Below are 26,277 nucleotides of genomic sequence, written 5' to 3'. Positions count from 1 at the left end.
TCGCTGCGCCACCTCTTTGCGCTGGTCTCAAGGAGGGAAAGGAGGCACGCGTTGCTGTAATTGTATCACGAACCCTTTTGCCGCAAGTTGCAATTGCGGAGGGCGCGCCAAGAGACTACCACCTTTTGTTGTTTTTCATTCGGGTTGGAGACATGAAGGAAATAGAATAGAACTTCTGGAAAGGAGAGGAAAGTGAAGCATAGGAGGTCGACATTCGCTTTTCCACTTTTAGATCAGGCCTTGAGGGCGGACAGTTGGGGGAATTTGGCTTGAGGTACTATCAGCGCCTTGGGTCTTCCCTTCTGCCGCTCACTCAATGGCTACGAGAGAGACTCTTTGTAATTTCATGAAGATTTCTTCTTGGATGACATGGTTTTCCGGTGACTCATTTCCTCATTCTATTCCATCTGTGTCTTCCTTCTGCAAAGATGATCGCGATTCTATGCTATGCTATGCCATCATTGTCACCCCACATCGCGACACGTCACATCTGAACTATGGATTGCATGTTCCATGCTTCGGGCGGATACGGACAGAATGCACGCACAATCACATCGCTTTCTTGCGGTTGAGAAAACGATACGCCGAGTGCAAAGAATGGATTTCGTGGGCGGGTATGAGGTCAGAGCTGCAGTAGTGAAGGATTCAGAGCCTACTTCTCCGTGCAGACATACTAGTGGGGGTTGTTTTCTATTCATAGAGTTCCATTGAGAGCTAACAGATAAAGTGCGGGTACATTAGCTAGTTGGTCACGCGTTCCGAGCAGCAAGGCCAACGCAACTCCTTCTCAGTCTCGACACGGATACGAAGGTGCGAAACCGTCGTCGGCAAATCTCGTGTTCTGGCAGGGCCAAGAGCTGCGACCGTGCGTGATAACGATATGCTCGTACAGGATGCTTTTGTGCAAGAGGGGCTTTGGCGCAAACAGCAGCAGTCTTTCGGCATTCACTTCTTCGCTTTCTTGCCTGCTCCTCCATTCTTGGCCTGGCTTCCCTGAAGCGGCGAGGTCAAAACGTACTCACTGTCATCCAGGTCGACCTCGGCGTTGATGATCCACTGCGCGAACGCGGTCTTGTCGTACACCACGCGACCGTGTGTCTTGATCAGGTCCTCGGCATCGTCGTCTGTAGCATTGTTCTCGCCAAAGAAGATGACACTTTCCTTCGGTGTCGTTGCATGGCCTTTGTTCGCATTGCCTTTCAGGATCTCGGCTGCTCCAGCTTCGTTGGCAAGTTCGACCAATTTGTCCCAGTCTTCGTAGAAAGTGGCGGCTTTCACGGTGAAGAACAAAGTCTTCTGGGCGAAGAGCGAGCGCCGGGTCGCAGGATCCGCTTCGATATCCTTCAGGTCAGCATGGAGGTAGTCATCTGCGTCTAGCAATTCGCCTTCCTTGCGCGAATCGTTGATCCACGAGTCACCAACTACGGTCTTTCCTGCTACCAGTGACTGCAGAACCTTGAGAGTCCTCGGCAGAGCCTTGTCCCTTGTTACGCAGACGTAGTTTGTTCCCTTGCTTGGCGTCTCATCAACACTCTTGATCTTGTTTCTGGTCATCCACGCTTTGGCAGCTGGTGGCAAACCGCTAGCACTGAGCAGAATTTTGGGTGTTCTGCGCACTGTAGCAGATGGCGTGGCTGTTTGTCTCCGTAAGACTTGCTTAGCTGGCGTTGCAGCAGTCGTGGTGGAGCGCAACGATTTTCTCGGCTTCGTCTTCCTCTTGCCGGCTGCAGCAGAAGTAGGTGCGTCAGGACCGTTGACGCGGGAGGCTTTCGGTGGCCTGCCCCTACCACGCTTCTTGAGGGGCTGGTCGGATTGCACGGCAGGAGCGATCTCGTCGTCGCCAGCGTCCGTGCTCTCCTCATCATCGTCTGGCTCCCCGTTGACGCGGGAGGCTTTCGGTGGCCTGCCCCTACCACGCTTCTTGAGGGGCTGGTCGGATTGCACGGCAGGAGCGATCTCGTCGTCGCCAGCGTCCGTGCTCTCCTCATCATCGTCTGGCTCCCCGTTATCCATCAATGCAGCTTTCGGTGGTCTGCCACCCTTCTTTGCTGTAGTGAAAGGTGGTGAGACAGTGGCAGCTTCAGCTTCATCTTCGGCATCGGCCATCTCCACCTCTTCTGCATCTTCATGATGCTCTGTAGATGTCTGAGTCCCCGCTGACTGTCGCGAGGATTGCGTTGGGCTGGGCGCGGGCACTTTAGACTCGTTGGGCTCACCGTTCGCAGTTCGCACAGCTTCGAAAACCGCGTCGAGCTTCTTGGTAGCAGTAGGCGGGGCGCTCGATGTGTCCTCGCCATCATCCTCACTGTCCCTAGCAGCTTTCGGCAATTTGGTTCGATTTCGTCTCGCTTGGGCATCAGAGTCTGCATCTCCTGGGAACTCGTACTGGTCTGCTCGAGCCGTCAACTTGCGCTTGAGACCACGCGAGGCTACCTCAGGTGCAATAGAAGGCGTGCCGTCTTCTGCGTCGTTATCTTGAGGCTCCCCAACCTCGCGCTGCTCGTTCAGACCAAAAGCCTCGTCATCTACTGGAAGTCCTGGAGAGTGCAACGTAGTACTGTTGCTGCGTGTGGCATCGACCGGAGTTTCAAGTGGTTGTGTCGCTTGCGTGTGGAAAGAACTATCTGCTCCGTCACGGCGGTCGACTGCGGTTGACGGCGACGTGTCCTTCGAAGTTGCTCTCTTCTCCAATCGGACGTGCGGCGCGTTCAGATCGTCGCCGTCTGAATCGGTCTCGCTGTCTCGCGCGAAATACTCGTACTTAGCGGGAGGCTTGGTGCTGGGAGTTGCCATCGTGTCAGAACGCCGGGGACTTGGATTCTGGTCGTGTTGACGTGACAGCGCAATCTCGATCTTCACGTTGAGTAATCTGAGGTCGATCGTGTGGCCTGGGCTCAGGAGTATGGATTCGCCTGTCGAGGTGAGCACGTCATTACATCGATTGCGCGTGAAGCCGCAAGGCCAACATGCGGTGCTGCGCTGTGCTCTGGGCAAGAGGCAGCTGACTGTGATCCCAGTCGATTGAGCGGTACTTCGAAGGCGGGAGCTCGATCGTGGTGTCCTGAACGTAAGACTCGAGTTGAATGATTGGGCCGCGGACCTCTGCTGCAGTTAGTCAAGTGAAGTGAAGCAGATTGTGCACGACTCAGTGAGGCGTGCGGCCACGTCGCCTGCAGTCCGGTTGATCTCTGTCTGCTCCCGAAGAGTGATGGCACCGTTTCTGTAACAAATCTGCGTGTATGTGAAAACGGTGGGGTCGTCGTGCAACGAAAGGGTGACAATATCAGGCTGTGAAAGGAGGGTTCCGTACATGCACCGCAGCACTAGTGCCGGCTCTGCCATGGCGAAGACATCTCTGCATGGGAGTGTTGAAGTAGTGCGCCTGCGTTTGCCGCAGCTGGTGCCTGAGACGCGTGAGCGACGCGCCAAGACTTAACGGCTGCAAGTGAAGGAAAGCACGAGGCGCGCATCGAGCGCCCTCGACATTTCCACATTTTCTCAAGTGATGAAGCCATGAGAACAGCTATTTGGAAGCTGCCATATCGGTACGCTGGCCCGAAGTGATGTTCGAGATATCATGAGCTGGTCAATGCTGGTCCGTGCCCCTTCATATTGTTCTTTCTCTGAGACCTCGCAGCATGTCGCTCCTGCACCTCTTCAGATGCTTCCGGGCTCAAACATGCACCGCCTGCCGACCTGCTATCGCTCTTCTCGCTACACGAGCTGCAGTAGCGATCTGCGTCTGCATGTTGCAACGGCTGCCGTTGGACTGGAAGGTGGTCTAGGAACTGCCTAGGCGTGCGGCAAGAAGGCGCTTTCACGGAGCTGCCTCTCACACCTCCCGGCAGCTTCCATCTCAACACCTCAGTCTTCTGGACACCTCATTCCACTTTCCTCGGATTGGCGTTGAGCGGGCGTCGGCCACTTCGACGTGGTATTGTGCCGCGTTCACCTCCCGCAGTGAGTGGAGCGCAGCACTGAACAATTGCAAGCCAAGGCATACCCGCCGCCAACAACGTATTGTCTCAGGCTCAATCGTTCGAGAAGATACAAGAACTCCTCTGTTCCAGCGCAACGGCTCCTGTTTCTCGCTCTTTCATCACAGAACGAACGCGTGGCCCAAGCTGAACGAGAATATACCACTTTTCCCATCGCGCAACCACGTTCTTCTTTATCTGGCTTTCAAGTTGCCTCCAGCAAACTGCAGCTTCTCTGCGCATCCATCCCGGCACTGAACAAAGCACCAGCAAACAGCAATCATGGAGCTCGCTGGCCTGTCACCGAATGCCACGTTCGATCCATACCGCCAGGTCTTCACCATTATGATGCCAGATGGAACGACCGATATCGCCGTCCACATGGAGCACATCTTCCGACTTCAAGACACCACGGTCGACACGGGTATCATCTATGGCGTCCAGCTTGGCATTTCGGCAATCCTGATGCTGATCCTCGCCATCATGACCAGACCGGAGAAGCGTCGCAGCATCATCTTCTTTCTCAATCTTGGCTGCTTGGTGCTCCTGCTCATACGTGCCATCATGATGAGCATTGCACTTCACGGTCCCTTCTACAACTTCTACAACTGGGTCGTTAGCTACTACCACGACATCGATGGCTGGATTCGACTCTCTGTGGCTGCCGAAGTCGTCAACTTCCTGGTCGTTCTTGGTCTCGAGCTCTCGCTTCTGTTCCAAGTTCGAATTGTCTGTGTGACGCTCAAGACACGTTGGCGACTGGTCGTAACAGCAGTGACCACATTTGTCGCGGTAGCAGTATGCGCTGTTCGCTTTGCGACTATGGTCGTCAACGCTAGACTTGGCATCGTGAAGGTCGCCGGTAAGACCGACGCAGAATGGGCCCTGATCGATGCCATGGCTTCAGCTTCGAACATCTGCATCATTGCCAGCATCATCTTCTTCAGCGCCGTCTTCATCGCCAAGCTCGGACACGCTATCTGGCAGCGCCGCTCCATGGGCATGAAGCAGTTTGGGCCGATGCAAATCATCTTCGTCATGGGCTGTCAGACCATGTGCATACCAGGTGAGTGCCGCCAATTGACTGCTTCCGTAACAGATACTGACCTGCATACAGCGATCTTCGGCATTCTCACATACTTCGTATACGGCGCATCACAGATCTACACCTTGATGCCCGTAGTTGTCGGTACCTTCCTCCCACTTTCCAGCATGTGGGCCGCCACCAACACGAACAACATCAACATTGCCGCGCCACACCAAGTCAAGCGCAATCGCGACATCGCTCTCGGACCACGTACACCGGGTCACACTGCAGACAACGAACGCTCACAGAGCGAGAAGGCGCTTGTGTGTGATGATACTTTGATCGGTGACGACTCTCCGAAGAAAGTGATTCACCAGGATGGCACCAGCGTGGACGTGGAGCTGGGAAACGGGCCGGGCTACATCCATGTCGACCGCACCTACAGTGTCAGGTCCGACTAGGAGTCGCGTCACTACCAGGACGCGTCAAAGCATGATGGGGCAAGCATAGCGTCGTCTGAGTTGAGAGTCTTCTGATGGAATGGAAAGAACGCGTCGCGGGTGCGAAGTAAAAGACAGGCGAGCCCAAAACTGCTCATAATCAGCCTTGTTTCCCTTTGTCGATAATGATGGCATCTGGACAGATGTACCAAGCACAGCATACAACAAACGAGGTAAATTTTGGTTCCTGGGTTCGAGGTTGTAATGAGCGATGCGCGGTTGTGATGAAAAGGGCAACGTACATATCTGCTTGATGGACCCGCTGAGCTTGCCAATAATCTTCTCGTTCCCGCGTTCTGTGAGCTAATGTGAGCTGTCGCGTGCATGGCGGCATTTCTCTGGTGAAAGTGGCACGTTGACCAGAGGAGTGTTGCTCGGGAAACGTCCACGAGTGCTGTGATGCGGACTGCCGGGGGTTTTCCAGGTGGTGAGCATGTTCCTTCTCCACCATGCGTGTCTGAGCTCCTCGTCATCTCAGCACATACGTGTAGGTCCAGTGCCTGAGCATTCGAATACCAACTTTGTCTCGCTTTCGCGTACGTCCTGCAGCATTGCCTCTTTGAGCGTATCTCTTTTACCTGCTGCCATTTCCAACACGTACTAACCCACGATGATCGCATTCTCCTCTTTCTTGGTCCCATCATTCGTCTTAGCCCGGTCCGATTCGTGGCATGTCGTTGTGCTCGGAGAGTGTCGAGAGGTATTTGTTCAATTCTTGCACGCGCTCTTTGTGCGTTTTGACGCCTTCGCGTTGGAGTCGTTCCTCGAGCTAAAATGTGTCAGTTATGCGTCTTCTCCATTTATGCACCATGCGAGATGTAGAACGTACTCTTTTCTTCCTCCGCTCTTCATATCTCCGTTGCGCTTCCGTCTTACCGTACGTGGTGATTTCTGTCGCGTCGGGGGATTTGGAGGTATCGTCGGTGTCTGCGAGGGCTTTTTGGAGGGCGGATTGTGAGGTTTCGGAGTCTTTGGTTGCTGTCTTCTCGTTGTTGTCTGCTTCGGTGTTGGGTTTTGAGGATTTCTTCTTTTTCTTTTTCGATTTGTCGATTCCGGATGAGGAGCCTTTGAGCTTGAGCCCACCGCCTATGGCGGAGGAGTAGTCGGAGGAGGGCATTATTCGTGCATGAGTGGGGGATCGCTGCAGGTTCGAGACGACGTGAGAACTTGAGGGTCGATGGAAACTGGAACTAGCTATTTTGGGACGGAAAAGTGGGACTTTGGCGGATTTATTCTACGAATTGCACGCCTTTTTGGCTACTTCGTCTGTATATCAAAGCAGCGCCCAATCACTCGCAAAACACATCATTCGGCCCTCGTGTAATAATCTTCCCGAATCCATAAACATTACTTCTAATAATTTCGCACGTCTCAAGATCATAATCGTGAATCTCCTTGACAACAAGACATCTCAGCACCGGCTCGTCCGGCTGGATGAAGTCTGCTGTGACCGAGCCGTTCGCGTTGACTGAATATCGTGCATTGAGAACTCTGGCATTGATGGCTGTTGCAGCTGACACAAGAACGGCTCGAACGCCGGCGCCGGTGACTCCGAGAGAGACAGGGATAGTTGACTCTGGGCCTAGTTCGGTGTCTCTGAGGGAGGAGATCTAGTTAGATGACGAGGCTAGTAGGAGGGGAATATTTGGGACTCACTTGAGAAACGCGGTTCTGCTTGAGAGAAGAGCTAGTGGAATCTTCGCAGCATCTGCTATTGAATGCGATTCGATGGTTTTCACGAGCTGAGCAGTACCGGCAATGCAACGTTCTGGAGTACAAGGACCATTAGATCTTTGTGGTTCTGCGAGAGGACCTCCGAGGACTACTGTGGCACTCAGAAGCAGGTATGAAAGGATGTGGAGCATTGTTGCAATACTTCCTTCTCTCTTGTGAAAGTAGAGTCCAGAGCCGAAGCGTTTGAGCTGGCTGAATATCAGATTATACTGGTGTTAGAGCATGCGAGGGGTCGGTGGGAATAGCGGCATCAAGGACGACTTGGCCGATCAGCGCTACATTCGTCGTCCTGGAGGTTCTGTCAATGCACCTGGCAAGATCCGTGAGCGCTAGTGATCATTACTTGCGTAGAAGTTTGGTGGCAAGTTCGCTCGTGCTGGATGGGTAACAAGACTCAGCTTGTGCTCTTTGCGCAACACAATCCCTCTTTGTCATGAGAGTGTGAGGGATGCATCACCGGTCAATCGATAGGCTGGGCGACATTATTATTGAGCGCCATCGCCGTCATTCCTATCGATTTGCAATACATCTCCTTGTAGATTGGGTAGTGCGTCGTAGCTCGCGCCTCATGCCGATCAGCACCAAAAGTCGCTATAACCGTCGCAAATCCGCGAATCGAGTTGATCAGGAACTGTAACTACTACAACTTTCTTCTTTTTGGGTGAGCCGATCTTTCGTTCTGGCAAATAGCGTCCTGAGCCCCGCTCCTTGGCTGGTTGTGGAAAAGATATAGCGCGGTGTGGTAGTTAATATGTAGTAGAACGTTGCGCTCGGAGTGTTCGTCAACACCATAGCCGTCGCGATGTCTCCCATCGGCCAGATTTTGGTCTGCGTGCTGGGTTGGGCGCAAGCTGTGCGGAGTCAGAGATGCAATACACTACCACAAAATGAATATGCTCAGGCTTCACCAAGCAGTCAAGGCTTTGACTCTGCGAAACTGCAAGATGCGTTGAACTACGCCTCGGTCATGGGATCGTCTTCGATCAAAGTCTTCCGACACGGCTGTCTTGTTGGCTCAGGACTGCGCGATCCTCTCCTCGAAAGAGTACCAGAACTCAACGCGGGCCAGACCAAGACCGTTATCGCCTTGCTGGCCGGAATTGTGGCAGGTCGAGGTTGGGTCGATATTGATGCGCCCATCGATCAATATGTCGAGCCTGGCTTGGGGGATGCTGCTCACAGGAATCGAACTCTGCGAAACTTCATGAACTTGGTCGCCGGCCAGAGAGTCAACCACGTCACGGGACTCAATCTCTTCGCCGATATTTCTCGCTATCGCGAATACTTCTCCACAGAGCTACTCCGACCTGCTGGAGAGTATTACGAGTTCGATGAGATTACCCCTTCGGTGGTTACTCCTATCTTGGAACGCCAGGTCCAGCTCAACACGGGCACCAACGTAGATTTCCAGGATTTTGCTCAGACGGAGCTGTTCAACAAGCTGGGAATTCCACGCTCAGCTTATTTTTGGCAAAAAGATCGCGCTGGTGACACCACAGGATACTCCGGACTATGGCTTAGGCCACTGGAGTACGGGCGCCTTGGCTTACTGATGCTCAACGAGGGAGCTTTTGGCGGTCGTCAGATTGTGCCCGCCGACTTCATCCGCCAGATGAGGCAGGGCACCACCGCGAACTGCGGGTTTGGTGTCTACGCCTGGCTCAACAGCTGCAAATCTGGCGAGCAACAAGTCAATACGGACTATCTCACCAGGAGGCTGTATCCAGGTGAAGCTTGGGTCCAAAGCGCGCCTTCTGATATGTTCTACAGCCTAGGTCTCGGGACCAACACGTTTGTCATTCCTAGTCTTGACATGGTTGTGAGTCGAGCGGGTTATCAAGAGCTTGATACAATTCCAGGTGCCCTGAACCTGGACTTACACGGCGCGTTCCCTGGCAATGCCGGAGGTCCTGGCGAACATGAGTTCTTCCGCCGCCTGATGGCTGCGGTGACCGACATGCCTGCCGACGTGCGAGCGACGATCCAGAATTCGGGTCCTTATAATCGCCCCGCGGACAACAATGTTGACACCCAGCCCTTCCTGGTACCCCTGGATGCAGCTGTGGGTAGCTACCTTGGAGTCGGGCCCCATGCAGCCGAAGGCTGCAATGCTTTGCGATGCAACGGAGCGGACAATGATGGACTGCTTTACTTGCTGCAAATCCCGCGAACTGGTCTTGGTCTCATCGGACTGGAGCGAAGGCCATCAGGCTAGATGATGTGCTTGATGCAAGCAAGTTAGGTAGTATTTGTATCGTAACATAGGACTCCTCCTAGCGAGCGATTAGTGCATCGCGCAATTTGACCTGACGAGAGGTCGTGGATTGTCTTTCCATCGTGGCATGACATTGCATACCGTAACAGTTTGGTCTTGCAGTCGATCAAGCACTGCACAATGGGATCATGTTAATGCGTGACGATTGCAGTCTGGCGTCGTCGATTTAGCTCACAGACTGCATCTGTCGCTTTCATACCAATACCCGGAACAGGCGTTTGCCTCAATTGCCGGAGAGCACGCGCCTGGTGTGAAATGTCTCAGACTGGTGACACCGTCTCCATAACTGTCATCGTAACAACTGTTCTCAAGCAGTTTGTGGGGAGATCGTTGCGCCCTGCATTCGAAGATCGTTATGTAACGTGGAGTGGTTGTCGCACAAAACGTTGACCGAATGTTGGGCGTGAAAGAGCAATGTCCCAAACAATCACGGTGGATAGATTGTCAAAGGGTCCGGCTTCCAATGGTACCACTGATGAAGTGGAAGTGTGGTCCAGATGATCTTCTGCCCTGCAAGCGAACATTACTGCATAAGTCAAGTCGCTCCAGAACAGGCCACTATGCGCAAAGTGTAGGATCTGAATGCCCCCATCGCGCTCTGATCAGTATCTGTCAATAGCCAAGTTACATCTGTCATCGGGCCCACCGCGCATAGGTCATCGTCATTGCCACGTTCGGCAGCGGTGACACATGAGCGTTTGGAAAGAGTGCAGTGGGCTGGCTTTGTCGGTGCGCTGTCGTGACGTGCAGGTCATCTATCGAAAGACGGCCTGAAGCTTGCGGTCGATATCGATCCTGTGTTGCTGATCATGTCTTTGCGCAGAGTCGCAGAATGCCAAGTTTTGCGGTTCGATGATGCATCGGTGGATCCTCGGCGCGGTCGTCACTTGCGGGGTGGCTGGTAGTTCAGTGGCACAGCACGGCTCGTGCCCTGGCAACGGAGAAGAGCTTCATCGTCACAGCTGCATTTACACGGACGATTGCATTGTTCATCGATCTTGATTGCGCGCTGAACTGGAATCACTCGTGGCACCTCATGCTGTGCACACAGCACTGGGAGTACTGCGGCGCCAACGAAGGGGTTAGGTTGCGGGAATGCCTTCAAACAGTGGGAGATTAGATGTTGTACATAGTGTCGACAGCGCGCCACAGCGGGCAGGAGCCGTCCTTGGCTCACTTCCCGACGTCCAACCATAGGGGAGGAGTAGCGAGATCAATAGTCGGGCATCTTGTCGCAGCGCGGTGTCGTTCGCGCCTGAGTAGTGTGCGCGAAACGACGGCAGCAGGGAGCAAGCAAGCAGCAGCAGCAGCAGGGCTCGCGCCACACGCCGGCCGTTGCCATCTGGAAGTCATGCCTCGGCCGCAAGATTGCGACGCGCCGATGAGCTGCCCGCCGTTTGCGCAGCGCAGAACAGTCGCCGTTCGGGAGCGACGAGAAACATGTTTGCCAACGCAGAAGCGGTCTGCGCAAAGTGAAGTCATGGTGCTCAGTTTGCGCTGGGCCGGCGCTGCAATTCGACATGGTTATCAAGCGACGCGCCTATCAGAGGCGGCGAGGACAGAACGCACGCTGGCTCCAGCGCGAAACACCAGCCCCACGCTACTGACCGCGCTGCAGGAACCTGGCGCGGCATCGCGCGAAGTTGGATTAGACTTTGCGACCAATATGGGAAGCTTCACAACGCTGCTCGTACGGGGCAACCGACTCGCAGGCAACGGCCACGATCGCTGTCCCACCGATATGGCGGCGGAGCGCGAACGCGAGATGGGCGTGTTCCAGGCGCATCGTGCGTCACAAGCCGGGACATGTGAAGCGATCGTGGGCAAGCGCGAAGTGCAGTCACTGCAGCAGCAGAGGCGTGCCCGTGCCTCCCCATGATTAAAGCTCGCCCAACCGCTGTTCCCTGAGCCGACGACTCCTTCCCTCCCTCACCCACCAGCTCACAGCGTTCGCATTCCACGCGCCTCCAGACGTTGCTCTTGGTTCAGATCGCAAACCACATCCATCTCATCGTCGCCGCGCACATCGACTACCACACATCGATCCCAGTAGCATCACTACCACCAGCATCATGAAGGCCGCTTTCACCGTTCTCGCCATTGGCGCCACCCTTGCCGCCGCTCAGGACCTCGCCTCGCTGCCATCGTGTGGGGTATGCTCTTCCATTCCACGCGACTGCGTTGCGCAACGTCGAAGATCAATGGCTGACAGGACAACAGCAAACATGCATCAACAACATGCTGGCGCTGGCTCCATCGCTCGGCTGCCCAGACGCCCAGGCCGACTGCTTGTGCCGCAACGCTGACTTCGGCTTCGGTGTGCGCGACTGTGCCAACCAGGCTTGCGGTGACGCTGCTGCTGCTCAGCAGGTCATCGCCTACGGTACCCAGTACTGCGGTGGTGGGTCCTCCTCAATTTCAATCCTCCACAGCGATCCCCAGCTAACAAACTTTCAGGCGCTCTTGCTGGCGGCGACGACTCCAACGGAGGTGCAGGCGGTGCCGGAGGTGCTGGAGGTGCCAGCGGCTCTGCTTCCGGTTCTGGCGCAACCCCATCTGCCACCGGCAATGGCGACGACAGCGAGGAGGGCGGTGCTGCCGGTGCTGCTGCCATCACCACTTCTGCCTTGACTGCTCTGGTCTCTGCCTCTGACTCGACCTTCGTCACCACCACTGGTTTCACCACCATCTTCGACACTGCCTCAGGCGGTGCTGCGGGCGCCGCTCCAACCGGCACCAACAGCGATGGCCAGACCACCGACTCCGCTGGCAACGTCGTCAGTGCTACTGAGACTCCAACCGTAAGTTGATCCCCCAAGAAATTATCCCCTGAATACACAGACTGACTTGCAAAAGGACGCCATGGGAAGCGCAAGCGCTGCTGCATCCAGCGTGACCGATGCTGCCGGCTCTGCCGCCTCCAGCGCCAGCGACGTTGTCATGTCGGCGACTGACAGTGGCAACGGAGCTGCCATGATGACCGCTGCACCAATGCTTGCCGCTGGTGTTTTGGCCATGCTCGCGCTCTAAGCACATCGCTGACCGATTTCTTTCTTCATCAACATGAGGACGACGAGCGTTATCCGCGCTCTGATTACGACTTTACGATACAGCCGAAGTCGACTTACAGGGGCATTTTGCGAGAGGTTTGGGGCATTGCGGAATGATACCACACTTGGGCATTGAGCGAGCCTTCTGCCTCGCAGTCTTGTATTGAGCATATGCGTCGACGATTCTGACGATATAATATTTTAAGCGTTACTTCGAAGTAGCCATCAATCAAATGGAACAACTTTCGAAGCATTGATTGAGCGTTCCTCCATTGTCACATGTTTTGACTTCCCTGAATGCAACCTGGTGACGTTCACTTCCCCTGAACAGTCCTCATACATGACCACAGCCACCTTGACCGTGTAGTTCAACGTCAACGCCTGAGAACTGCTGACGCAGGCAGTAAATGCCGCCTCGACAATCGCCAGAAGGCTGCTCGAAACATGGAGCAAAGTCGAATCCATTGCAGGTGTTGACCGCGTGCCCAAGCTCCTGAATGGAGCGCCATCGCTTCACAATTGAATCGTGCGCATAAAGGACAGGGCTTGCAATGGCATCCCTCCCTCGTGATGCAGACGGCGATGAGGGCGATAGCGTTCTGAATGAAGTTCAAAAGAACACATACTAGAAGCCCCATACAGACCGCCAGTTCCTTTCATTCATGATTCCGAATGCAATCTGACTCTACTGATACACATGCTTCATCGCCAGCTCCGCGCTCAAATTTCCCAAACTCCCCGCCTGCCTGCCTGCCGCCTAGTTCAGAAAGTGGTTTAGTCACTCAACATGATGGTATTAATACAAAAAAGATTTTTGGGGGGTATCTTCCCATTTTATCCAGATTTAAACGCCAGCGCTCTTCTCTCATCTTTGCTTCTTTCTTTCTGGTTTCTTGTGCTTTTCGCCTCGCTAATCGAAAAGCAGCCAAAGGAGGGATGCTATGCTTTTGGCCCATCAAACTCGTAGATGCCGCCGTTTTTGCTCAAGACTGTTCCCATCGCAGGTATCACTTCTGCTTGAAAGGGTTCAAATGGTATTCTTTCGCCGTCGACGGCGATGAGTCCATCGTCTGAGCCTCCGACTGTTGTACCACCTAGCCATCTCCGAATCCTGGGTCCCAATTTCCGAGACTCTGCAGGCGCCGCGCGCGGGGTGATCCTGTAGGCGAGGATTTTGCTGTATTTTGCATCGGAAAAGTCTATCATCGTCCCGTCTTCGACTTTGAGAAGCATGCTCAGGCAAGTCGAGCGTTTGATGTCGCCGTTGATTGCCATCATGTCCATGCGGCCGTCGGAAGGTAATGCACAGGCGAAGAAGGGGGCATCGGGGGACATGTAGCACATGTTTCCAACATAAAAGTTTCCCAGTTTGGGCATGTCGGTTGTGATGAAGGATGCGGGAAGGGGATCTGTCGCTGTGCCGTATTTGAGCGTTGGGATGCCAAGTTCATCTTCGTTTGTGATGCTTTCGGCTTCGTCATCGTCGTGGAGTGAATTGTGTATATTCTTTGCTTTCGCTGCTTCGTGTTCTTGCCGCGCACTTCGATATCGGTCTTTGATTGCTCGCTTATCGTCCGTGTCGGTCAATACGCTGACCTCCGCAGGATATATCGTCTTGCCGAGCATCCTCACGAGAATGCCCCACGTGAATCGAAAAGCTCCCATCCAACGCAAACTCTCAGTCCCAAGATCCGTATCAGCAATCACGCCGACGGATTGGCTCAGAAAGCTGTATAATTTTCTGTCTCCTTGTGTGATGGCGACGAGATCCAGCGAAGTCCGGATTCCCTTCACAATCTCCAGGGCGGCCAGACTCGGGTAGTTCGTCCCGTTCAAGTTCAAGCTCATAGCATTTCCACTTCCACAGGGTAGCTGCACCACAGCAATCTTCCTCAGTGCCCTTCTCGCATCCCGTCTCTTCGCCAGCCCATTAAACACTTCGTGTGGCAGTCCGTCTCCTGACGCGCATGCCACGACATCAAAAGCATCTATGTCCAGCTTCTCCGCGATCTCCACAGCATGACCTCGATATGTTGTCCGCTCCACATCTATCTCGCAGCCTGCTGCGGCAAATATGGGCTGGATCTCCCTTGACCACAACTTCTCAGCATTTCCTGTTCCTCCGTAAGGGTTGACTAGCACCTTGATTCGCTTCCGCCTCTTGGTATGTACTGGATACGCTCGATCGAGCAGCTTCTGCAACCATGCTCTTGTATGAGCGTACAGACTCTTGTCCGTCACTGCATATGAGATCACACCAACCCGGCACGCTTTCCCTTTTCTCCCTATCGGCTGTGCATAACGTATCGTGACATCAAACGTCGATTCATCGAATTCCGCCCATAGTATATCGTGGAAGGGTATGGCTTTCGTCGTCTTCCCCAAACGAGGTATAAGGCCGCAACATGTCGATGCAGCCCGTCGATGTCGGAGTCCTTCGTCGAGCACGATCAAACTGTCTGTGCCGAGTGTGAGGGTGGCGTCGCGGTCCACGGTCAGCACCAAGGCATCCTGCGAGGATGACGCTGTATCAGAGGCATCGGGATCGTCAAACGGATTACTATCGTCAGCCTGGAGGTGAGTTTTGCGGGAATTGTCGGCCATGATTGTACTGGACTGCGCTGAGCAAGTGGAAGCGCGAGAGTCCGCAAATGGCGTATTGTCAGAGGGACAAGGAAAGGGGAGGATCCGGTGTGCACGAGAACAGGAATGTGGAGAGTTTGTGCTGAGACGTTGCTGACCCTCGCTTGGGGCCAGTTCGTCATCGGGACCCCGGCGCGCCGTGGAACGCGAGGGTTCAGCTCGCATGCCAAGATAATCGCGTGAATAGTGCTTGAATAGAACAAGGCAGGTGAAGAAGTCATGCGGGTATTCTATAGCGTCTGATATTCCATGCTCTGCTCCTACAGCTCGAAGACAGGTCCCACCTGTCGTCCATCTCCAGCCCAGTTTCTTCGATTATCCGCCAGATCCACTCTCCACCCCTTCCACTGATCAAGACCTCGTTTGACATCTTTGATTCTCTCCAGCCGTCGCTTCTGCTCTTCCTCTTGAGCGAGTCTGAAAGCCTCCTCGTCGAATCCGCCATCATCAGACATCAAGCCGAGACTCTCTGCTCTATTCCTAGGCGGTTGATTTCTTTCCCTCCCCGTGAAAGCATTGATGCCCGAATTGATCACATCTTGGAATGTGCTCGTCTGACGGGGAAGAGAGCCCTGCTGTCTATTCGTGCCATCAGGTGTGTACAGATCCACGTCCTTCAATCCGTCGTCGTTCATGCCTGGCTGAAGTTCGGCTCGCTTGTCTCTCCAGACTCCGCGTCGTAGATCAAAGTTCTCGGCCTCCAATGCTCGTAACCGTGCTTGCAGCTGACCCGTCTCGGTTTCTGATTCAGACAATTCGAAATCGTCCAAGTTGTCCGGGCGAACGTGAGAGCTTCTCTTATTTTGACGCTGCAGCTGTGATCGAAGGTCTGCAAGTTCTCGATCTTTGGCCTGTGAGGTGGCATTGGCATCCTTGTGCAACTTTGTCAAGGCTTCGATCTTCTGTTCAAGAGACGTTGCGCGTTTGGCAGCGGCCTCGAGATTGTTGTTGGCAGTGCGAAGATCAGACTCAAGAACGCTGATGCGCTTAGTAAGAGCTTCTGGGTCGTCTTTCGCCGATGCTGTTTCGTCGCTCGGGAACGAGATAGATGCTCGCAGAGCATCAAGTTCCTGCTTGACAGTCTCCGTCTGCGCTTCTGCCACCTTCGCGCGGTCCTCCAAATCCTTTGCTGCAGCATCACGCTCCGATATTGTAGAGTCCAGAGTGGTGATCTGGTTGCGAAGATTGGAAATGTCCAGCTCCAAAGACTGAATTGTCGAGTCCTTCGTCGCAAGTTGCTCGACCAGCTCCGGACTTGCGCTTGACGACGCTCTGCGTGTAGTATTCTTTTGCTCCTTTTGAGCCTGGGTCAGCTGTCTCTGGACAGTGGCCAGCTCAGTCGTCAATCGCTCAGTCTCCTTCGCCTTGCTGCGGAGTTCTGCAACCTCGCCGCTACCCTCACGCAGGCTTTCCAGCTCCTCCTCGGCCTTGCTCAGCTTCTTTGTGTTCTCCTCTTGCTGCTCCTTGAGCGACTTGTTCTCTTTCTCGAGCTCCTCGATCTTGGCCGTCTGCTTCTTGTAGAGCTCTTGAACTTCAGATTGCGCGGCTGATGCCTCCTCTTTGAATGATTTCGTTCGCTCTTTGCGCTTCACCTCTTCGCGGATCTCCTCCTCTTGCGCATCTGCCTCTGCATCCTCGGCGTTGGCTGTGGCATCCGCTTCAGCTGTCTCCTCGCCTGCGTCTTCGGTCTTAGTATCGGCATCGTCTTTCTTGTCGGCCTTCTTCTTGCCGCCTTTCTTGCCCTCCTTGGCTTGCTTCTTCTTCAATTGTTCAAACTAAACCGAGAGTCGCGTTAGTCAATGCGTCGCGAAAGCGCGTTCGTCATGCATACCCGCTTCTTGGCCGCGGCGAGCTTCTCCGCCTTTTCCTTGTCTTCGTCTGCCATATCGACTGCGGTTCTGAAGGGATCGTGATGTACGCGTGTTTGAAGATCAGAGCTCAACAAGAGGAGGGTTGACCTTGGCAAGCCAGCTGTCCAATGTCAATGGCTCGGCGTGAGACCTTCAACGATGATCTCACACCATCAACGCGACCACGACATCAAGATCTCGACATAGCGAAATTTTATATCGCGAGAACAATCAAGGTGCAGTCGGTGCAGGTAAGAGGTAGAGAGTGCGCCAGGCGAGACTGATGGCGGTGGAAGCTGAGAGTCCAAGATGTGGCTACACGCCATCGCGCTTTTGGCTCTGCCCACCAAGGCACCAAGCATACACATCTTGAGTGCTGAGCTGACGTTGAACACGAAAACAGACAGTAGTTATTGTTATTGGTTTTCCAACAATCAGCACGCGCCTCGTCGAGTCCCCCAGCAGAGCCACGCCCCTAGCTGGCCAACGGGATGCTGTAGTCTACCATTCGGCTGCGCAATTGGTAACAAGATGAGTAGCACCAGGACTTGTCCGATAGCGCGCGAGACAAAATCTCATCAGCGGAACCTCGTTCGATCACAAGCAAGTTGTTGAGCAAAGACCGTGACAACTGTGTCAATCAACACAAAGCCCTTCGCACTGCATCAAGATGCCCGCTCTGGCCGTGGCACATTGGCTTCGGCTGTCATATGGCCCGCAGTGCGTCTTGGGACACTTTGCACAAGCAACTGTCAACAGCACATGGCATGTATACGTCTGATGTACCTGGACTAACACATGGTAGGATGTCCTGGGAGGTGAAGAGTGCAAGGGCACGAGTATTCGATTCACATTTCGTTGCTATGCTACTGCACGGTGGACGACATGCACAGCACATCGCTGCCTTCATGTCCTTGCATCAAGTCGCAAGATTCTCTGCCAAAACCCCATGCAAGACCAGCTATCTCCAATTCCTCTCTTGAGCTCGACTCAGAGGCGAACGCTCATTGATCTCGGTCTCCGATGCTTATCGTGCTGGATCAAGTTAGTTTACGATCAATACGATTGAGAAATGGAACTCACGAGGGCAGTTGCAGCCGCAGTAGCAGTTGGCAGTGCCTGCACCCACGACGGATGAGTACGATGGTGTGCAGCATAGCCTCTGAGCCTGATAGCTGTTTCGACACGCACTTGCGCACGCTGTGGTGCTCTGGCACTTCAACCTCCAGTTTCGTGGTGGACAGCTTTGACGAGTATCGAGGTCACTCTCAACGGAGTAGTCGAATGGCGTTGGATTGCCAGAGACCACAGTAAGGGTTGCAAGAACCGTTGCAAGGATGGAGTTGAACAACATCTTTAATGCTGACTTTGGCAGATTGTTGAGCTTTGAAGTGTGGTGTTGCGAGTTGGGCTTTGTCTGGACTGATACAAACCTCTACGGCTACGAGACATCCAGCAGTCTTTTATACCACTTGCTGTATCGTGAATGCGATCTGCATTCTTCCACGCATATCGTGTTCAGACGCTGTGTCGCTGAGATCGATACTTGCAATACTCGACTGTGATGCTGGGCATGAAGTGTGCCTAACCCTCTTGCGGCGGACCAAGCTCCTGGGCATCTAGGCATCTGCAAGCACATGAACCATCCACCACCGCCATTGCATCGGAGGCGCCATAGAAGACTTCCCCGCATCGTGGCCTAGCTATTGAACAAAGAACGAGATACTGTTCGGATAGTTCGACGATCAAGTTCGAGGTGGGATCTGATAATCCGCGTAGTTCCAGGTCAAGACAGTAGCGTGACTGGGCGATTGCCCTAACACCTGGTCGTGATGGAATGGTCATTGGCCCAAGACTATGGCTTGCATACACGAACCCCGCAAGCAAAAGGAACAGTAGCACTATCTGGCCATCATTCCTGCTTTGGCAGGACTACTTGCTTGACAATAAGCTTGATATGCGCCGCTTTGCTCACTGGTGGTTAGGGCCACCTCGACATTCGACTCCATTGGTGATCGAGAGTTCGATCGTCTTTGATCGTCCGGTAACACCTTAGCTAAATGCGAAAGCCCATCTGTACTTACTATACTGGATCTCAGCCAAGCTTCGAATATCTCTCTTGGTACATACTTCGATCTCGCACGTGGCTTTGCGGCGATCAGTTTTGCTTCTACGTGCCACGAGTTCCCATGCATAACGATCGGTGCTTTTCACCGCGGCAGGAGCACAGATTCAGCACATCGACTCTTGAAGGACCGCCGAATCTCTCTATCTAGCATCGTAATACGACCGCGTCGGCCATACTCGCGCTGCGTCTACGCCTAACGCAATGCTGCACGCTGACCTCACTATTCTAGAAACAAGATCTGGAATCTTGAGATTGCGACTCACTCTGTCACGGCGAGGCATTTCGTGTTCTCTGGGCGACTGAAGGAAAAATCATACTGACGTCGGGCCTTTTTTTTTGATAACGGCCTCGAGGAATGTAGTCGTTCTTGCCACCAATTGAGTACCCACCGGCAAGCTCGTATTTTCCTTACAGTGCTGCTGATGGAGAAGCTGGCTTCTTCACTAGTTTGGAAGCGAAAGCAGTGCTAACGAGAGGTGAATACAACCTCACAGCAGAAAGCAAGATGGATGGAGGGGAGGGGTCTTTGATCTCCACTCATGTCTGGGCCCAAGCGAGTCGCAGACCCTCCGACCTCATGTCTGTCCTTTCGCCGAGCTAATATTTTTGCCATTTTACGCCACAACTCTAACATGTCGACCACGACACTTTCAAATGCGAGACTCTGTCGGAGCGGCGTACTCATCGACAACGAGAAGCTCGTAATTTCCACTGAGACAGGCAAGATCCTTCCAAATACTGTTCACGATGAGGGTAACATCATCGACCTTGCAGGAGCCATCATAGCACCTGGTTATCTCGAGCTTCAAACGAATGGCGTGAGAGGCTTTCACTTTACGCACTTTGAAAACAAGACAAAATATGCGGAGAAGCTTGACGAGGCTTCGAGATTTCTGGCTACTACGGGCGTTACTGGGTTCTATCCAACCATTCCGACTGTACCTGTTCAACATTACCACAAGGTAGGAGCGGCTCTCCTCTATGAACATAAGTATTCGCCAGAGGCATAATAGCTCCCCTCAATTGTCGCAGAAACCACATCTCCCAAGTTGGCTTCAGTATCCGTGCGACCGCAGCTCACATCGTCACAGCTTCTTCCAAGTCTCAAGCCTCGCACAGTCAAGAACGGCGCCTCTATACTCGGAGCTCACGTCGAAGGCCCATACCTCCATCCTTCAAAGAAAGGCGCCCACACATCATCACTCTTCCAACCTGCCACAACCCCACCAGAAGAAATCTACGGCCCATCCGGACTGTCCTCCCAGATTATCAAACTCATCACTCTCGCTCCGGAACTCCTCTCCTCAACCCCTCTCATTCGAAACCTCGCCTCAAAAGACATCATTGTCTCCCTCGGCCACTCCTCCGCAACCTACGCTGAAGGCCTCACTGCGCTCACCGCAGGTGCAACGTGTCTTACACACACCTTAAATGCCATGACACCCCTCCATCACCGCGACCCAGGCCTCGCAGGACTCATCACGCTCAGTCCCGATCCCTCATCCCCTCCTCCACCCTATTTCAGTCTAATCCCCGACTCACACCACCTCCATCCCAGCATCGTGGCGCTATTTTACCGCGCCTCTACCCAACACTGCATCCTCATAACCGACAGCATCGAACTCCTCGGTCTTCCCGATGGAACCTATCCCGGGAATTCTCAAATCGACACATCACAGACAAAACTCGGATCCAGAGTCGTCAAAACAGGCACCGATACTTTGATTGGCGGGTGCGCGACACTCGACCTTTGCGTGAGAAATTTGGTAAAGTGGACGGGTTGTACTTTGGCTGAAGCGGTGAGATGCGTTACAGAGAATGTGGCAGGACTGATGCGCGATGAGACGAGAGGGAGATTGGAGGCGGGAAGGAGGGCAGATTTTGTGGTGTTAGATGATGCAGGGAATGTGTTGCAGACGTGGATTGGTGGGAGGAAGATCTGGGACAAGATCAATGGCGAGTAGGAGGAATTGACCAGACGACGGCGGAGATATAATCAAATGATGACTGTAACAACTAACGATATCCTGGCCATTGTTGTGTCCAGTAACATATCTGCTCTACTTCTTGGTCACGCACACGCCGAACTTCGTCGTCCAATTCTGCGTTACGAGTATACATCTCACTATGATGCCAACCTTTTTTGATCAAGTGCACAACAACATCCAATTCAGGGTCGCTCTGCAGCGGCCCACCAGGGCGTCGTTTAGCCGAGACGGACATCTCTCGCCATACGTCCATCTCCCCGGCACTGTAGATAATGCGCCGTGCATTCGTCGGAGACCAACCACCAGTATATGTATTGAATGCTTTGGCGGTACGATGGCCTGATGCTGTATCTTCGGGCTCTTCATTCGGCTCTAGCGGATGGACTATCGTGCATCTCGTCTCAAAGTAGTTGTAGGTTAGGAAGCGACTCACCACCGGAGTTAATAAAGCCCCTACAGGTGGCCCAGTGACATATCCACCCATCATGTCGTTGCATAGAAGCCATTCATACATCTGGCCAGATTCGGGAGGGTCGCTAAGTCGGAAGTATTTGTCGTCCAAACATGTTCCGTCGATACACAAACTAGGGGCAATATGTTTTCGAAATCCTGCAGAGTAAGTCTGAAGAGCCCGAACGGTTTGCTCTGACGATGTAGCCCAGTCTGCCCGGGCTTCTAGTGATTTACCGAGTTGCTCGTATATGTCCTCCAGTTCCTGTTCGTAGTCCAAGCCTTCAATCCAAGCGCAGTAGGTCTCGATTGTCGTGTGATTCTGACCAATATCAATGCTTTCCCAGTCGCCCCAGTGCAAGCTTAGACTGTATATAAAGTCTGGCGTCTTCATCTCAGCAAGTCCAAAGAGTGTCTTGATTGCCTGCAGACTCTCATCGTCCCCGGCTGAGATGACATCGTCTATAAATCGGGTGACGCTGCTCAACAATCTTATACAGCTCTTTGGTCCATGCTCTATTAGAGGCAAAAAGTAAGCCCAGTAAGAGGGAATTGCCTGAAGAATAGGCGAAGCCGAAAGGTATGCCCAGAACGTGCCTGGAAAAATGTTCGCGATCCAGCCAGTCTGTGCTGCTGAATAGCTTCCACCTAATAACAATCAGTTTGGGTTCAAAATTCACAGCGAAACCTACATACCAATTAGAATCCAAGGCACGTCCTCTGCAGTGCTCGGGTCGTTAGTCCACGGAGCGATGAAGTTCTGAGCAAACCGTACCACGTCCTTCAGTGCATTGTCGACAGTTAAGTACTGCAAATTGACCTTGGTAAGGTTGCTGTATGGAAAGCTTGAGCCGAAATAGCGATGCTCGAGGATGATAGTCGCAGCACCAAGGTTTTCGGCAATGACGCCTACCGTTGAGAATTCGGCCTGGGTAATGATCCCATACTTGTCGATAGGAGACTCCCCGGGTAGGAAAACAACGATAGGTGCGCCGGGTCTCCAGAAACTACTATTCCACAGGTACGCCTGGGAGAAAAGCCCTAACCCCGGGTCGGTATGATCAATGAGCTGAGCGAAATTTTCTCGGCCATGAGGAGGTATTGACTTGTGAGATGATGTTGGCCTCAATGGCAGATGGCAAGCATTATTAGATCTGTGATTTTCTGCGAAAGGTACATCGTATGGGATGGGAGTACTCTGTGCTCCTAAGTTGTGTAGAATGGAGACGATGAAGTACGTGAGCATCGTGCTAAGCATCGTGCTGAGGATTGTGCTGAGGATTGTGCTTTTGGTCTGTGTGATGTTCAGACCACGCACGTTGGTAATCACGAGAATCTCTATCACAACGATTGTATCTATATATTGCATGCAATGACGATTACTGTCCAGCCTCAGAGGAGTGCTAGGGAGCCTTACCTTTGAAATATTGACCGACCGTTCCGGCCGACTTCATCCCAAGCATCAGCTCCTCTACTTTAGAGCTTGTTGGCGGCAGCTGGCACATGCCGTGAACGAGTGAAACTAGCTAAGAGGGTCGCCCTTTGAAGCACATTTTGCTTTTGCCACTACAGGAGCGTGGAGACCGCTGTGAGAAGCCACGGTAAACTACAGTGATTTCTTCGTGATACGGTATGAGGGCAACGTTGGTCGTACGCTCGGGTGAGTAAGGATCGGAGATCGCACAGAGAGGCGTAAGTGAAGCAGAGACAAACTTTTGTACGTCACATCATATAGCTTGGCCGTAAGGTCTTGAGATACTGCGCAGTGGTTTCCTGTGATGCTCCGCCCCTGGCTCGCGCAGAAGACGAAGCGAGCACCAATTTTTGAGAGATCTTGAGTCTCCTGGCCACTCAAAAATTTATGTTGCAACATTTGTCTGATGCAGAGAACTGTTTATAGATTATGGTTGGTCGAAATATCGGGATACAGTATTGTGGAGAGCTTACACATTGCCCGAAGCAAGCCTTTGCCTGAGCTTCGGTTGAACTCGCATCCTAATCGTATGCGTTAGCATGTGGATCAAGAGTGGTATCGAGTAAGTGGATCCAAAACTAACGCATCTCTTGACACACGCCTTGACCTCCGTGCCACAGGCAGGAGGGCAGCTCGGTTCACCAGCCGAAGACTCCAGATTGTCGTTAGGGATGTCGTTGGACGCGCGGCGTCTGCAGTTCTGGTATTTGACCTCCACCACAAGGAGACAGGCCGTGCGGTAACGTCCAACTGCTTCGCAGGCAGCTTGGTCAAATATATGGACCGCTCCGCACTGAAGTCTCTGAAATGCATTGTGCCGTTTGACGAGAACATCGAGCGCGGGGATGTTCTCCTCCTTAGCTGTATCGAGGGACGGCGCTCCCGCGCTAAGGGCAATCAGGGTAGCAGAGAGCAAAAATGATAGATGCATCGCGTAGAAGGACAACTGATCGACAGACTTGGTGTTCAGACGAGTTAAACAAGATAGTTCTATTGTGATGATGGGCCGTTAGAGAATGCGTACAGTGAGCAGCCTTTTATATCTCTCATCGGAGGGTGTCGCGACACAATGACAGCTCCTAAGTCGGTGACGAAGACACAAAACTTGCAACCCTATGCGTGATTGAAGTGGCCCACTTGCGGTACGAGGAGTCGGTCCAATTGTTCCCATGTAAGGTAGAGCGGAGACAGCTAGCCTGCATAGAGTTCAATACACCTCGTAGCATATTCACGCAGCGTATGTCGCATCCAGTCCCAACAGATACGGCGACCTTGTAAGTTGGACCGATAGAGACGTGGAGAGCTAGTCTCCGGTTCTAATAGATGCTATAACCTCATACGTAGACCGGTATAGCGGGGAAAGTTGGCCTGTGTAGAGTTCGATACAGCACGTCGCAGGTTCTCGCAGAGTATGCTGTATCCAGTCCCAACACCAGAATTGCTGGGGTAGGCAAAGCTCAATGGATGGGATATACCTACTGCTCCTTTGACAACAGTTAACTTCCAGTCACGGGTTCTGACGCGCCTCGAGGGATACATCGGGACATCCAGACTGTCAAGCATGCTGAAGCAGTGCCACTTCCTACCGTCGCACCTCTTCTGCCGGGAGACACTGATCCGGGGACAGATAAAGGCAACATCGCATTCATTGGTGTCATCAGCCCATGGATCGATCTTGGAATGCCAGATGCCCTTATCGCTTCGGGCTGAACGAGACGGTACCGAATGATGCCTTGATCTGTGCCTGCTGCTTTCGAGGCTTCGGTGCCTTCTTCGGGCTCGTCTTGACGGTCCCATACCATGGATCAATCTCTTGGCCATGTGCCTTGATGTACTCGCCGACCCTCATCGTCAAGTCTGCGTGCTTGCCACCGAAAGGGCCGGGAATGCTGGTGCTGGATCTTGAGCCAGGCTCGAAGCTGGGTGTGGTCATCGCGCTCGACTCTAATGCAGCTTGTACTGCTGGTGAGACTTCAGACGAGGTTAGCGGACCTTGACACCCAGATCCAGTCACTCACGAGTCCGGGCTTTGACACACGCTCGTGCCACGCGAAGTGCTCATCGCTCTGAATCAACCAGAATAGTGACCACCACTTTGCTCTTCGTCGCGTGCTTTCAACATCGCGTAGCCGACCTGGCCGCTGTTGGGACTGTCGTGCGAGGGCAAACTTCATGACTCGATGCTGCACAGTCGGAGCATGCGCCAGCCTTGCCCAACATGCATCGTGTTCTAAAGCATCAGAGCAACCGACAGCAAGGGACAACAGAAAGAACGTTAACTTAAGTTCTTGCCAAGCCTCGATCGAAGAACTTAAGCCAAATACTATAGCTGGGGCTGGTCGGGTGGGAACGTGCCCACCAACCAGGCCACATGCCTGCAAGATGTGGCACACGAGATCGATCCTCACCTCCTCCGCGCCCTTTCAGACTGTGAGGTATTTATCCTTTGCACCCGTCAGGACCATTGAACATGGCTCGTGCACTTGCTCGATTGGGCAAATGCGACCTGTCGCCTGCATATACAGTACGGATTCCAGGAATATTGTATAAACCCTAGGGTTTTCGGGGCTCTTCTGCGAACAAGCTGCCCTAAATCGATTGCCAAAAAGTTTGCAAGTGCCCAGAAAGTGAGATCTACTCTGCTACTCGATTCTCGTATGCAGGTGACAGAATGCACCCGGTTCCAAGGAATGTAAGCTCAAGGCTTACCGGGGCTCTCGTGTGAATAAGTTGCCCTAAGTCGGCTGTCAAAAAGTTTGCAGATGCCCAGAAAGTGAAATATACTCTGCTATCCGGTCCCTGTAGTCTACGCAGGTGACAGTCTGACAGATCGTACAGCGCTGGAGAGGTCCATCGGTGGATCGTCGCTTCCGCATTGTATTATTGTGCTCAACGGCGTGAAAGCTACCGCCATAGAAGAAGAGTGGTTCGTATCTTGAAAAAGCACTGGCGGGACATGAGGCATATCATCAGAAATGTGGAAGAGTTGCTACCGTCCGGCTTCGTGATAATTCGCGTCGTCAGCCTCCAGTTTCGACATCACTTTGTCGCAAAGAGAGAAGGCCGTTGAGGGCTTTCGGACAAGCGAGACTTCATGTCCTTGAAAGTGTTGGTAGACTTCGACTGGCAAGAACTGCTAGGCTGCGTTGGCCTCCAAGCAAGTGCCCCACGGCAGGCTTCC

The 26,277-nt window shown here is 53.2% G+C and overlaps 12 protein-coding genes across 12 annotated transcripts; 5 read left to right on the top strand and 7 right to left on the bottom strand.

The window, feature by feature from the left end:
• Positions 1 to 945: 945 nt before the first annotated feature.
• RHO25_000637 (uncharacterized protein) lies at positions 946 to 2,793 on the bottom strand (the record flags this gene model as incomplete). The annotated part of the gene is made up of 1 exon (XM_065602037.1): positions 946 to 2,793. The coding sequence occupies one exon, from the start codon at positions 2,791 to 2,793 to the stop codon at positions 946 to 948; it is 1,848 nt and encodes a 615-aa protein (XP_065458109.1).
• A 1,466-nt stretch (positions 2,794 to 4,259) lies between these two features.
• RHO25_000636 (uncharacterized protein) lies at positions 4,260 to 5,465 on the top strand (the record flags this gene model as incomplete). Its single annotated transcript, XM_065602036.1, has 2 exons — positions 4,260 to 5,043; positions 5,095 to 5,465. The coding sequence occupies 2 exons, from the start codon at positions 4,260 to 4,262 to the stop codon at positions 5,463 to 5,465; spliced, it is 1,155 nt and encodes a 384-aa protein (XP_065458108.1).
• A 688-nt stretch (positions 5,466 to 6,153) lies between these two features.
• RHO25_000635 (uncharacterized protein) lies at positions 6,154 to 6,621 on the bottom strand (the record flags this gene model as incomplete). Its single annotated transcript, XM_065602035.1, has 2 exons — positions 6,154 to 6,273; positions 6,334 to 6,621. 2 exons carry the CDS (start codon positions 6,619 to 6,621, stop codon positions 6,154 to 6,156), a joined length of 408 nt encoding a protein of 135 aa, XP_065458107.1.
• Positions 6,622 to 6,793: 172 nt separating this feature from the next.
• Positions 6,794 to 7,369, bottom strand: RHO25_000634 (uncharacterized protein; the record flags this gene model as incomplete). The annotated part of the gene is made up of 2 exons (XM_065602034.1): positions 6,794 to 7,100; positions 7,161 to 7,369. 2 exons carry the CDS (start codon positions 7,367 to 7,369, stop codon positions 6,794 to 6,796), a joined length of 516 nt encoding a protein of 171 aa, XP_065458106.1.
• Positions 7,370 to 8,040: 671 nt separating this feature from the next.
• Positions 8,041 to 9,453, top strand: RHO25_000633 (uncharacterized protein; the record flags this gene model as incomplete). Its single annotated transcript, XM_023593245.1, has 1 exon — positions 8,041 to 9,453. The coding sequence occupies one exon, from the start codon at positions 8,041 to 8,043 to the stop codon at positions 9,451 to 9,453; it is 1,413 nt and encodes a 470-aa protein (XP_023459393.1).
• Positions 9,454 to 10,633: 1,180 nt separating this feature from the next.
• On the top strand, positions 10,634 to 11,392 carry RHO25_000632 (uncharacterized protein; the record flags this gene model as incomplete). Its single annotated transcript, XM_065602033.1, has 1 exon — positions 10,634 to 11,392. The coding sequence occupies one exon, from the start codon at positions 10,634 to 10,636 to the stop codon at positions 11,390 to 11,392; it is 759 nt and encodes a 252-aa protein (XP_065458105.1).
• Positions 11,393 to 11,585: 193 nt separating this feature from the next.
• On the top strand, positions 11,586 to 12,543 carry RHO25_000631 (uncharacterized protein; the record flags this gene model as incomplete). The annotated part of the gene is made up of 4 exons (XM_023593244.2): positions 11,586 to 11,666; positions 11,734 to 11,914; positions 11,971 to 12,314; positions 12,370 to 12,543. The coding sequence occupies 4 exons, from the start codon at positions 11,586 to 11,588 to the stop codon at positions 12,541 to 12,543; spliced, it is 780 nt and encodes a 259-aa protein (XP_023459394.1).
• A 959-nt stretch (positions 12,544 to 13,502) lies between these two features.
• On the bottom strand, positions 13,503 to 15,167 carry RHO25_000630 (uncharacterized protein; the record flags this gene model as incomplete). The annotated part of the gene is made up of 1 exon (XM_023593243.2): positions 13,503 to 15,167. One exon carries the CDS (start codon positions 15,165 to 15,167, stop codon positions 13,503 to 13,505), a length of 1,665 nt encoding a protein of 554 aa, XP_023459395.1.
• A 299-nt stretch (positions 15,168 to 15,466) lies between these two features.
• Positions 15,467 to 17,091, bottom strand: RHO25_000629 (uncharacterized protein; the record flags this gene model as incomplete). Its single annotated transcript, XM_023593242.2, has 2 exons — positions 15,467 to 16,981; positions 17,038 to 17,091. 2 exons carry the CDS (start codon positions 17,089 to 17,091, stop codon positions 15,467 to 15,469), a joined length of 1,569 nt encoding a protein of 522 aa, XP_023459396.1.
• Positions 17,092 to 19,816: 2,725 nt separating this feature from the next.
• On the top strand, positions 19,817 to 21,148 carry RHO25_000628 (uncharacterized protein; the record flags this gene model as incomplete). Its single annotated transcript, XM_023593241.2, has 2 exons — positions 19,817 to 20,146; positions 20,276 to 21,148. 2 exons carry the CDS (start codon positions 19,817 to 19,819, stop codon positions 21,146 to 21,148), a joined length of 1,203 nt encoding a protein of 400 aa, XP_023459397.1.
• A 52-nt stretch (positions 21,149 to 21,200) lies between these two features.
• RHO25_000627 (uncharacterized protein) lies at positions 21,201 to 22,868 on the bottom strand (the record flags this gene model as incomplete). Its single annotated transcript, XM_023593240.1, has 2 exons — positions 21,201 to 22,270; positions 22,319 to 22,868. The coding sequence occupies 2 exons, from the start codon at positions 22,866 to 22,868 to the stop codon at positions 21,201 to 21,203; spliced, it is 1,620 nt and encodes a 539-aa protein (XP_023459398.1).
• Positions 22,869 to 24,789: 1,921 nt separating this feature from the next.
• RHO25_000626 (uncharacterized protein) lies at positions 24,790 to 25,029 on the bottom strand (the record flags this gene model as incomplete). Its single annotated transcript, XM_065602032.1, has 1 exon — positions 24,790 to 25,029. The coding sequence occupies one exon, from the start codon at positions 25,027 to 25,029 to the stop codon at positions 24,790 to 24,792; it is 240 nt and encodes a 79-aa protein (XP_065458104.1).
• Between the last annotated feature and the right edge of the window lie 1,248 nt (positions 25,030 to 26,277).

The sequence above is a fragment of the Cercospora beticola genome, chromosome 1 (assembly GCF_033473495.1).
Source record: "Cercospora beticola chromosome 1, complete sequence".
In the NCBI taxonomy this organism is placed as follows: Eukaryota; Fungi; Ascomycota; class Dothideomycetes; order Mycosphaerellales; family Mycosphaerellaceae; genus Cercospora; species Cercospora beticola.
Note: the sequence above shows the minus strand (reverse complement) of the source record. Positions and strands in the feature narration are given on the sequence as shown.